Below are 12,262 nucleotides of genomic sequence, written 5' to 3'. Positions count from 1 at the left end.
TAATCAGCTGCGCTCTCTCTGTCTGCAAGGGCTGCTGACCTTGAACTGAAATGCAGAACGTCACGTGCACCTTAATCATGGTCGGCCTATCTCGGCAGATTAGGTTCTAACCCACATCGAAGCAGACGTCTGCACTTCAAGTCTCCTTTGTAAGAAATTGCCTGAAAGTTAGTGCAGTTTCTAGCACGTCTTCCTCTGAAATGCCGATCAGAGTTCGTTAGGACAGGGTAAGGATGGGGTCCTGGGGCCAGACAGGTGTGAGGAATCAGGAAGGGTGGTCGAGGAGGGAGGAAATACCCGTCCCTTGTGCGGGCTTCCGTGGAGCTGTGCCCGGCGAGCCGCGTGGGGCTCTCACAAGCCGTTGTCTCTTGCGCTCCGTGTAGCGAGCAGGGTCCGCCGCGCTCGCCACCGGTCCCGGCACACAGCCGAGTGTCCGCACACACTTGTCAGACGAGTGGATGTGTCGATGCAAGTCGGTAGGTGCTTTTCCTCCTGTGACACCGGTGGGAAGATGCCAGCCCAGCTCAGGGCTCCTGTGACGAGATGTGGCCAGCGGCGGGGCGGGTGGCTTTGGCACACCTCGGGTTATTCCTAGACTTCTAGAGATTTCCGTTTACGCGTCCAGATCAGGAAGCTTCATTTTTGGAGGAACGAATTCTGGTGATGGGGAGACCTATTGGTCATCACACTTCACCTGCCTTCCTGACTAGGTTCGGGCCAAGGCATGTGGCTCCTCCGGGGTGTCTAACCACACCGGAAGTCAGGGGTGTGCCCGTCTTGTTGGAAGTCTCGGTCACTGCCTGGCTCTTGTCCTATACGTCAACAAAGTGTCCACATGCGCAGCGCCACCGTCTGGTGACTGCTGTCTACCCACCTAGCATCTACCTAGCGCCTATCTGGCATCTACCTGGCACCTACCTAGCACCTACCTAGTGCATTATAAACAGCTGACCTACTCCCTTATGCGTGACAGTTCTGTTTTCTGGCTCATCCGGGACGACCCTGGTCTGTAGGATGAACTACGGGACGTTGACTTGCTCTCTCTTAACGTTTGGATAACGACAAAGGAGCGATATCCCACACCCGGCCTCCCACCTCCCCGGAAAAACACCTGCACCATATACCAGACCAGCCCTGTCCCTCAGTCACACGCAAGAGCCCTGTTCTGGCTGCAGAGCTGGGGATTTAACCGAGAAGAGGAAGGACACCCGTGGGCCTTGAGGCGCCTGCAGACTAAAGACAAGGAAGTTTGACTCCGCACGTGGGCAGTTACATCAGACCTGCCACAAAAACAGTCGGCAGTCAGCTGCATCTTGCCGTCACGTCCTACCCGTGCTGTGGCCCTTGCGACAGGTAGAGATCTTGACCGAGCTCATGCGCTGGGAATTCAGCATAGCAATGGTTTCCACCTCCAGCTGATCAGAATAATGTTAGAGAGGACGTTCCAGACCCCTCTCTCTCTCTCTCTCTCTGGAAATTCACATTAAGTAGATCTGGACTGGACCCTGGGGATCCGTGTCTTGAAATGGGCACCTAGGTAATTTCGCCCGAGCTTCGTGCCTGCCACAAAGAGGAATCATAAACGGCCTTTTTTGAATCTGAAGTTTGAGTCCTCAGCCCGGGTCCTGGGTCCCTTTAATTTTTATTGAAATGGTTGGATCGATGTAGAAGGAGAAAACAGAGAACTGGAACCAGTCATAGGTGGAAGGGTGGAGGGTGGGTGAGGAAGGGGTGGCTGGGAAGGGTCACCCGCAGCCAATGCTGAGGGAGTCCGAGGTGTCCCAAACCGTGTTCCCGAGGTCACGGTCCTCGCTGCCCAACGCTTTGTGACCCCCGAGCTGTCAAAGCACACAGTCAGAAATCACGGACACGGGACACACGCGAAGCCACGGAGGACGTGCAGACACACGCGCCCCTGGCCGTCCCTGTCCTCCGAGACGCTGCAGACGGCCTGCGACGTCGCACCGCGGGGCTTCCGGGAGGTGCAAAGCCGGGCGTCCTGTCAGAGGAACTGGCGACGTTCAAGGCCAGCTCACCCAGAGGCCCTGTACTCTCCCCCATCACACCCCTTCCCCTGTCCAGGCCTCGTTATCCTGGGGGCCAGAGCCGATCCCCGGAGGACAGTGCAGGTCGTGGGATCAGAGCCTGTGTGGTGACCTGCTCCCCGCCCTTAGGGGTGGGGCGGCTTCTTAGGTGTAAATGCCTTGCTCACCTAGCGGCTACTGTGTTTCTTCCGCACCTCGAGGGGGTGGCCTGCTCCGCATTCACACTCCACACAAGGGGGTCCTTGTCCAGGGGCGTGTTTGAAAGAAAAGAGGAGGGATCTAATGAGGATCCCTTATCTGGGGCTCCCAAGCCTCTCGCCATTCTGCCCGCCCCATGCCTAGGAATACCCTGCAGGAGCCAGGCCCCTGCCAGGCCCCCGGGGGCATGAGTCACAGAGCAGACGCTGTCCTAGAACAGCCTGGATTCTCAGAGAGGAGGCCAGCGTGGGCCTGGTGGAAATAACCTATCCCCACGTGGGAGACCGCCAGGGCTGTTGGAGAGTGGCTGGGTCGATGCTGGAGAGATCTGGAAGGGGCAGGGACCGTGACAAGATGAAGGGTGCCACGTGCAGTAGCGTGTGCGCTCACAGTCGAGTCGGCTGGCCGTGTGGCTCGGGCAAGTCACGAGTATCCTGCGGGCTTAGGTTTCTAACTGCAAAATGGCAAGACAATAACGCGTGCGTGGTGGCCCGTTGTGTGTATGTGCATGCGTGTGTGTGCGTGTGTGCATTTATTTATTTATGCAGTTGACCCTTGAAGAACATGGCTTTACACTGCGCAGGTCCACTTAAACGTGGATTTTTTTCAATAAATACTGTAAATATGTTGTCTTTTATGATTTTTTTAATAACGTTTTTTCTCTAACTGATTTCATCTTAAGAATGCAGGATATAATACAAAAAACATACAAAATATGTGTTAATCGACTGTTTATGTTATCTGTAAGGCAGTTAGCAGTTATGTTTTGGGGGAGTCAAAAGTTGTATGCAGATTTTTGACTGCATGGGACTCAGTACTCCTAACCTCCACGTGGGGTTCAGCACCCCCTGACCTCCAACCTGCTAGGCTGCAAGCTCTCTGAGAGCAGGGACTCTGTCTGTCCCTTTTCCGGGGTCTTCCTAGCAAGTGAGCAGGGATTATCTGTCTAGAATGAATGAATGAGTGGGTTTCGCATAAACAGCCTCAGTTTTCCTTTGCCCGTGGCAGGGTTTGATGGGCGGTGCACTGATGCAGCAGCTCCAGACCCCCGGGGCACAGGAGAGACACATTCAGAGCTGGGCCCTGGGCGGCTGGTGCCTCTAGCTCCGGTGCTGGAGTCGTGGGGCCCTCCGGGGCCCCAGACCAAACCCCCAGGGCCCAGCACAGAGCTTGTCCCCTGAAGAGGTGCCCCTTCAGCCCCTAGAGACCCTGGGGAGCCTCAGGCTCTCTGCTTTGGGGAGGGGCTCTCCTCTGGGACACGCGGTCCCCAGCCAGCACCCCCCGTCACTTCCGAGCCCCACCTTCGTGCTGCCGAGACCAGTCGTGCCTAACGGGGTTTGGGAGCGAAGGGGGGTGCAGAATCAGACTCAGTTACCCCCTTTTCTATTTTGTCAAAAAGAAGAAGAAAAAGGACAGGCACGCAAATAGTTTATTCTGAAATCAAGAACAGCGCACCCTGGGCGGAGTAGCTCATAGCCTGCTGGGGCTCCCTCCTCCCCACCCCCACCCCACAGAGGCTGCGGGGCTGTGACTACGGCCCGGAGCTGGGTGACCTGCCCAGCCCAAGCCTAAAGACCTTCACCGCGCGATCGAGGAGCAGGGGTGAGCGTCCCTGTTCCCTCATCCTTGTGTCTTTTCGGCCATCCTTTCCCGGGAGGCTCAGAGGACATGAAGGGAGTCAGTAAACCCGCGAGGCCGCCCGCCTTGGTCCAGCCGAACAGAAGATCAGCCCCGGGTACAGCAAACCCAGGAAGAAAATGAGAACAACAAAAGCCGGTCCCAGAGAGTCAAGAAGGAGTCGCAAACAGGCAGCACGCAGGACTCAAGCTCTGAGTGTGGCCCCGTCTTTATTGTCACATGGCCTCCTCTTGTCCTCGGTGGGGACAGATCGGGGCTGAAGCCGCCAACCCACAGGCCTTGCAGGGCAGCTGCCTGCCCCAGGAGAAGCACGGGACCTGAGGGACATTCTGACTCCACTCAAATGGGAGTTTGCAACCTAGTCGGTCAGGTCAGACAGACACGCCTGAAAGCAAAAGAATTCAAGAGACATTGCAAGGCAGTTGCGGGTGGGTGGTGTGGACGATGCATGAGGTCGAGGACCTCAGTGCAGGCTTCTGGGGGTACGAGCAAGCAGAAGAGGCTCCAAGGAGGAAGTCTGGGAAGACGGGTTGGGGTTCAGAAGCCGGGAGCAGCAGCCGAGTGGTCCAGGAACCGGGCGGGGGTGAGGGATGGGGACGAACAGAGGCTTGAGGACAGGCACATCTAAGGTATGTCCTGGGGAACACCTGGATGTGCCCTGGTGGCCAGACTGGTCTGGCTAGAACTGGGGGTGTGGACCGGGGAGGAGTTGGGAGAGAGGCTGGAGAGGTGTCTGAGACCCAGGCGTGGGTCCCGTGATGCCATGCGAAGGAGTGTGGACGTCACCTCTGCAACGGGGGGACTCTGAGTGTCTCTGGAGAGATGCGGACAAGAACCCAGAAAGCGTGGCTGCTGGGAAAGGGGGAGCAGCATCCTCGGGGCGGGACGCAGGGGTGTTCCAGCCCCGCTCCCTTTAAAAGTAGGCGCCCTTTGCTCCAGCCCCGGCCCCGCCTTTCACCCCAACACAGGCGCCCGCGTAGTCCCCGTAACCGCCCAGACCCCGCGGCTCTGGGAACACGTCCCCAGGTCCATAGCTGGCGCCACTCTCTCCACACGGGTTATAACCGGCCGCGCCACAGCCGGGGGCCTCGGCGTCCAGGTGGTACGGGCGGGACTCGCGACAGCCGAGGTCTCCTGCGTAGGGCACTAGACCCGAGCACGGGCTGGGGCAGCGCCGGGGCTGCGCGTGCGGCTCGGGGCTGGGGCAGCGCGCGGGCAGCGCGATGGGCTCGGGCGGCGGGCAGGGCTCCAGGTACGCGCGGGGCTCCGGGCGCTCGCGGGGCGCGGGGCGAGGACGCGGGGCCGGGCCGGGTTCCGGACACAGACAGGGTTCCGAGAGCTGCCGAAGCGGCGGGTACGGGCGGGGCTCCGGACTGGCGCTCCGGTCTGGGCGCGCGCGTGCACGGGGCGCAGGAAGTGGGCATCGCGGCGGCGACAGCTCGGGACAGCGCGGGCGGAAGCTGGGGAGCGGCCGCGGCTCGGCGCAGGGTCTCAGCTCCGGGCAGGAGGCGCCCCAGGAGGGCCTCGGGGCGCAGCGTCGGATGGGCGGGATCTGCACGGGACACCTCTGCGGCGGCACCTGCCTGGGGCAGCAGGGCGAGGAAATCTCTATCCGGCGCCGGGGGCCGCAGCGCTGCGCGCTCGGGGCGGGACCCCGAGGGCAGCCGCTGCTGTGGATGGGCTCGGAGCGGCGGGGCGGGGTGCAGTAGGCGTAGGAGCCGCCGGAGCAGAGCCCGCGCCGCGGCGGGGAGCAGCTGCGGTAGAGCGGCTGCGCGGGGCGGGCGGGCAGCCAGCGGCCGGCGCTGTGCGCGCGGCGCGGCGCCGCGAAGTCCCCGCAGGGCCCCGGGGCCTGGCACTGCGGCGCGCACGCGCGGAACGAAGGCCGGGCCTGCCGCCGGGGCGCGCAGCTGCCGTAGGCGCCCTGGTACTGGCACTGGGTGGAGAATCTCCCCTGAGTCTGGAACGCCGGGGGACAGGCCACGTAAGTCCGGACGGGCTGGGCAGCTGGCCGGGGCGCGTAGGTCTGGACCGGGTATTGCAGGTAGCACGTTTCTGTGTAGCAAGCTGGAGCACAGTCTACGTAGCAGGTCTGAACGGGGCCCGGGGCTTCACACTGCACGTAGCAAACCTCAGGCTGGCACGCCACCTGCGTGGTCTGGGCCTGGCACGGAGCCTGGTACGTCACCTGCGTGGTCTGGGCCTGGCACGGAGCCTGGCACGTCACCTGCGCGGCCTGGGACGGAGCCTGGCACGTCACCTGCGTGGTCTTAGGCTGGCTCGGGGCCTGGCACTTCACCTGCGTGGTCTTAGGCTGGCACGGGGCCTGGCACTTCACCTCGGAAACTTGAATTGGGCATGGCGCAGGGCACTCCACGATTTGCATGTCGCAAGGGGCTTGGACCACCACCTGGCTGTTCGCATAGGGGGCGGGGGAGAAGCGGAAGGCGGAGCCTTTCACGCAGCACTGGGGGAGGGGCAGGCAGCACTGAATGGGCTGCTGGTCGCACATGGTTCCGGTTCCGATGCAGACAGACGGGGAGCAGGGCCTGAGGGTAGAGAGACAGGGTTAGGATGGGGGAGTGGGGGGCCAGGACCAAGGCCGACACACCCGGCTTCTTCCCTGCCCTTTCCTCTGCCACCCTCAGCCTTCATCCCAGAATCCTTGCTGAGTCAGCTGGACTTAAGATTAGTCACCATGGCCCAAGAGACCTGCCTTGGATCTGCCAAACAACCTGGCAGGTGCCCATGTGAGATCCCTTCAAAGACTCTGCCAAGGTGGTAGGTGTCCAGGCTCTCTCCCTGGGGGGTGGCACACCAGTGTCCAGCACGGGCTGGAGCTGGTAAGAGGATTCTCACCACTTCTTGGGGGCCTAAGTGGCGGTGGGGAGTTCTACAGAAGGTGGGGTCACCTCTGCTCCCCAGGCTGTAGCCCAAAGTCGGGTCTCCACACCCATGAGAGCTGGGCTTCCTCACACTACCTGGCAGCACACGCACGTGCAAACATGTAAAAATGCACACACGGAACAAGCACTCAAAGCATCCACTGGAGAGTAAAGGACCGGATCAGCTCCTGGGCAGCTCAAACCCAACATGACATGTTTGCTTCCCTGTGGTCCGTCTTCTTAGGTGAATTCGTTTAAACACGGGCAAACGCAAAACACGCACACACAAAACCCCAGCCTCGGAAAGGCTCAGGACCAGCCCGGCAGTGTGCCCAGGCGGGGTGCTGTCCTTAGTCACATGCCAGCTTCGGGAAGGTTTTCCCTCCAGGCCCTGGGAGAGGCAGGGCAGAGCCACCTCAGAGGGGACAACCCACCAGGTGCCAGATTCTTAATTACGAGACTGATACTCAGACACACAGGAAGCCTGCACGCAGGATGCATGCGTACCATCCGACGCTACTCGTGGCCAGGGAGAAACAGCGGGTAGCCCCCGATCCCCACCGGCCCTCCCCAAGTCCGCTTGTTCATGTTCAGAACACCCGGTGACCAGCATGGCAGGGTGGCTGATCTGACAATCAGCTCATCCAACAAAAGGCTTCTCAATAAAGCTCCCGAAATACCGTGAAGGGCCACGCTTTCCACTCTCCATTTATGGAAAACAATTCACGTGCCCTTGGGGACGGGAAGCCCCCTACACCCAGCTCTGTTTGCAAGGCGTAAATTACTTATGCGTCTGTTCCAGGAGGACAGGCCGTGGTGAACAATCGTGGCCGCCGAGGCTGAGGCCGGGGTCGCCGAAGGCAGGTACCCTGAGCCCAGCGCCCACTCCTTCCCAGAATCCGTGGGTATCCCTCTTACGCCATGGGTATCCCTCTTATGTCCCCAAAAAGTCCACCAGACTTCTCTTTCCAGGGCCCCAGCTTCCCGGCTTCTGTTCTCGGCTTTGTCCCCACAGTGCCTCACCTGCATGGTTCCGAGCGGCCCCTGAGCATCGTCTCCCCCCCAGTCCCAGCCCCCAGCCCCTGGACGCACCTTCCTTGAGGCGAGCAGTCATCCAGGCTGAGGCGTCGGGCCAGGCGCCTGTCCTTATATTAAGGGCTCTGGGCCTGCCTTCGACCGTGAGACAACCAGTTGGCATCTGCCTGGCACATCACCCAGGTCGGCATTCCAGCAGCCGGTCCCCTCCCTGTGTGCCTGTCCTTGCAGTCACCTACGGAGTGTGGGAGTGTCTCACCTGAGTGCCGAAGCTCCTGGGCTATGAAGGAGCAGATTCTTGTTTTCCTCCTTCACCTTGTGAGTTTCTTCTCCACTCTTAGAAGATCCGGGGTTGATGAGGGGTCTTTCTCCCGAAAGAGGATTCCAGGCCCTCACTCGTCTGCGATTCTCACCAGGCGGACGCATCGGGAGGAAAGGCTCCCTAACCGGAAGCGGTTGAAATCACCCCAAAGACCCGAGAAAAGGCTGCGGGAGGAAGGGAAGCGTGGTCCAGAGCTGAGTCTCGCACCTCAGGTTGGCTCCTTACAGCTCAGTGACCTTTACAACCGACTTAAGCACTGATTTACTCATCTGCAAAATGGATTTAATTACATCTTTGCCGAGTTACTGCGAGGATTAAGGCAACTATTTTACACAAAACCACCCAGTCAAGAATGATGTTCAGAACACCCGACATCCACTCGGAGTAACGGCTGACCGAGCCACAGGCGCGGCGGGAGCGGTGGCTGCCGGCTGCGCCCCGGGCCTGTGACGAGCACCCCGAGGGCCTCGGAGCAGGTGCACGGCTGACACTCCAGACAGCGCAGGGCACGGGTCATAAACCCGGCATCCCGTGAGCCAGACACAGTCACAATGGTTCCTTAATTTTGTAAGGAATCATTAGTATTTAGAAACGGAGAGATTTGTCTTAAGATTATAGACATCTGGTTGTCTTCTAAGAGCCAAAGATCTGACATGGGTGGGTCTGCCTGACCTTGACCAGCCTAATGCCTGCCCCTCTCTGATAGTGCCTACGTTTTTATGCTCTGTAGTTCTCTAGCATCCGTTACTGTATCCACAGTGCAATGCGTCAGTAAGCTTCCTTTTCCTGTCTTACTCCGGTTCTTATTTTTCTTTGGTGAAATGAAATAATCCTTCCCCCTCGATCGGTTCCCTTGTTTCTGTCACCGTCCAGCCCCTGGGGGCGTTTAAGATTCTGACCGAGCTCGCGAACAGAGACTTTAGATTTAGACAGATCTGGGTCGAATCTGAGCTCTGGTACTTGCCAGTGGAGTGACAGCGACTTAACCTCCGTGAGCCTCAGATTTCCCACCTAGGAAACAGAAACAGGGAACAGAAGGAGGAGGAAGGAAAAGGAGGAGAGAAAGAAAGAAGCAGCAGCATTGGAAAAGTCAGGATGATCGCGTGAATTAAGTAAGATAAAGAATCTAAAGTTGTTAGCATTTAATTAACCGTCGAACACTCTGAGATTTCTTTCCTCATAGGAAGATGGGAGTGGAAACGCTGATAACGTGTTTTATTGTGAAGATAATAATCAGATAATGGCTATGGAAGGGCTTCGCGTCCTGTGGAGCACATGCCAATCATAGCTATGAAATCCCTCCCATTGGGGAGTCTCTGTCGGGATCACCCTGAGTCCAGAATCTGAGCTCCGGATCCCATCACTCATTCCCAAGGGAGCTCCAGATACCACCTCAAACCTGGGGAGGATCCAAGACTTTCAGAATGTCAGAGCAACAAGGACCGTCAGGAATGACCGGGCTCCACCGTCATTCTCCAGATGCGGACTCTGAAGCCCAGAGAGAGAGAGAGGGCCCCGCCCGGAGACCTAACGCTAGTGACCGCCTCGGAGGCCCCAGGCCCCAGGCAGTCCAGGCCCAGGCGAGGACTCTGGGACAGAGGACTCCCCAGTGGGACAGAGACGTTATCGCTCTGATCGCACATATGCCAGGGTGCTCTGAACTTGGGCGACCTTGGGCTTGAAGTTGGCCTGGAAGGTGGTCACGAAAGCGTGAACTAGGAGAGAGAGAACACAGGCCGGCACGTGGCCAGACCGTGGGTGTGAATCGTTGAATCCTAATGGCTGCATCTCCCACTCATCGAGAGTGACAGAGTGCGCACGTCCCGAAGGCAGAACCTCTGTGTTACCCATCTCGGTATCTCTAGATGCCGACACTTCATATGAGTCCGTTGACTGATGGACGGATAGATGAGTCGAGCTTGGTCCACGCATCATAAACTCCTGGAAAATGAGTTGATATTGTCCAAGCCGGCGACCGAAGACCACTGCCTCCCTCGTCCCTTCCTGCTGCTTCCCTCTTACAGAGAGAAGTGGGTCACAGGTCGGGGAGAGGAAAGTTTTGCAGATGACAAGGAGGCTAGGTGTTTGAGGTTTCAAAAGTTTGATTTTAGAGCCTGGTCGCTAACTCACAAAATAAAGCATCGAACGCTTTCTTCTTTGATGTGAAAGCCCCTGGATTGGAAAGTCATCATTGGTTAAAGATGGAATCAGTACCGAGATTGTCTAAAGGCAGGGAAGAGATATATATATATATTTGTTTGTTTCTTCAGTGGAGTTTAAACTCTTGCAAAGGGCATTCCTTGTGTGGATGTGTCTTCAAACGAAATGGTTGCTTTAAATAAGGTTCAGTGTGGCCTTCTAATCTCTGACCTTGCATGTGTTTTTTGGCTTCACCAACTCAATGTGGACAAAACTCACTCACTATCTCCCTTTACAAATCCCCCTCCCATGGTTTTATGTGGGAGGATGGCTCGTCCATACCATTTTTAAATCTAGAAACCTGGGATTCACCCTTCCTCCCCCTTCCAACTTACTCCAACATAGAATCCCACGCACTGTGCATTCCGCGTAATTGCGCTCAGGTGCGCCCCCTCCTGTCATGCCCGCCCCCTGCCCCCCCCCCCCCACCGTGCGTCTCAAGTCTTCACGATCTGCTCTCCGCACGGGTGCAATAGTCTCTTCACTGTTTTCTCTGCCTCTTGTCTTTCTTTCTTCCGTGTAACTTCCAAAATGGCCACAAGAGTGATCTTCAGCACACACGCGCACACGCGCGCGCACACGCGCGCACACACAGACCCCGATCTACGCCGCACGCAGCACTGAGTGAAGCCATGCGTGCTGGTTGCCATTCCGCACGCGTGTCCTGACGTCCGCAGTGGCAGACCCGAGCACGGAGTGTCCTTCCCCACCTCTCCACGTGTGGAACTGTTGCTCATTCTTTGAGACAACGCCAAGGTCACTTCTTTTGTCACGTTCCCTGACTCCCCCAAACCGTGACTCACTCTACGCTCTGGCAGCCTCTAGACACACCCGTCATCGGAGCTGCCACGTGTCCTCTGATTATTTACATTCCTGTCCTCCACGGGTCCTCAAGGAAAAGAAGTGGTGGCAATAAACCCTCGTGTCTGAGAGACAGGCGCTGTGCCAGAGCGTGTTTTCATTTCGCCTTGTTGGTGACGTAATTTCATTTTCACGCCTATAGACATGCACACGAGTCTATGCCTGTATTATACTGCATTTTAGGAATTGGTTTGTTTCATTATTTATTGAAATATAATAGATAGATGTATGATAATATAAAGTTTGTATTAAATGTCCCAATAAGTAGCAAAGAAATAGAGGGTTATAGGTAGATGATAGATAGATAGATGATAGATGATTGATGATAGATAGATAGATGATAGATAGATAGATAATAGATGATTGATAGGAATAGATAGATAGAAAGATGGATAGATAGGGATAGATAGAAAGAATGTCCTAAAGACAGAGATTATCTCCAGAGAGAGGTCATTAATTTTAGGGAAAGATATAGGGACTATTTACATAGATGGGGCTATTAGAAATGACAATGTAGGGTGAAATATAAATGGCTAGAAATATAATTCTATAAATCTAGGAATAAGTGATAAGAATATAGTGATTCACGAAAGCGAGATAAAGATACCAAAAAAGATCTGACACGCGCTACAATGTAAGTGAACCCTGAAAACCTCATGACATACGTAGGAAGCCCGTTGCAGAGGACCACAGACAGCACGAGTCCGTTCCCAGGAGGCGTCCAGACTTAGCAAATCTGTAGAGACAGAACGTGGGACTAGGGGCGTGAGATCTGGCCGCTGGCGGACACGGGATTTTGTCTCAGGGTGCTGAAAATATTCTAAAATTAGATTTTTCACAGCTCTGCAAATACACTAAAAACATTGAGCTGCATGCTTTAAATGGATGAAGTGTATGGTATGTGAATTACATGTATTTGCATATGTATTTCATATATTTGCATACACACACACACACACACATACATAAGGACAGATCCCTAAATCTCAGTAAAATCTAAATCACATTTATGAAGCATGGAATCACAGCTCATTGAGACCCAAGCCCCCCTGCCACACATAACACCTTGTACTATATCCCTG

General features: G+C 56.5%; 1 protein-coding gene across 1 annotated transcript; it reads right to left on the bottom strand.

Annotated features, from left to right (window-relative positions):
- Positions 1 to 3,679: 3,679 nt before the first annotated feature.
- On the bottom strand, positions 3,680 to 6,390 carry KPRP (keratinocyte proline rich protein). Its single transcript, XM_011377708.2, has 2 exons — positions 6,139 to 6,390; positions 3,680 to 6,105 (listed from the first exon to the last, which is right to left on the bottom strand). Exons 1-2 carry the CDS (start codon positions 6,388 to 6,390, stop codon positions 4,795 to 4,797), a joined length of 1,563 nt encoding a protein of 520 aa, XP_011376010.1. The 3' UTR covers positions 3,680 to 4,794.
- Positions 6,391 to 12,262: the final 5,872 nt, after the last annotated feature.

The sequence above is a fragment of the Pteropus vampyrus genome, unplaced genomic scaffold (genome assembly GCF_000151845.1).
Source record: "Pteropus vampyrus isolate Shadow unplaced genomic scaffold, Pvam_2.0 Scaffold319, whole genome shotgun sequence".
Taxonomy (NCBI): domain Eukaryota; kingdom Metazoa; phylum Chordata; class Mammalia; order Chiroptera; family Pteropodidae; genus Pteropus; species Pteropus vampyrus.
The sequence above is the reverse complement of the archived record's forward strand: the minus strand, read 5'-3'. Positions and strand labels throughout refer to the sequence as shown.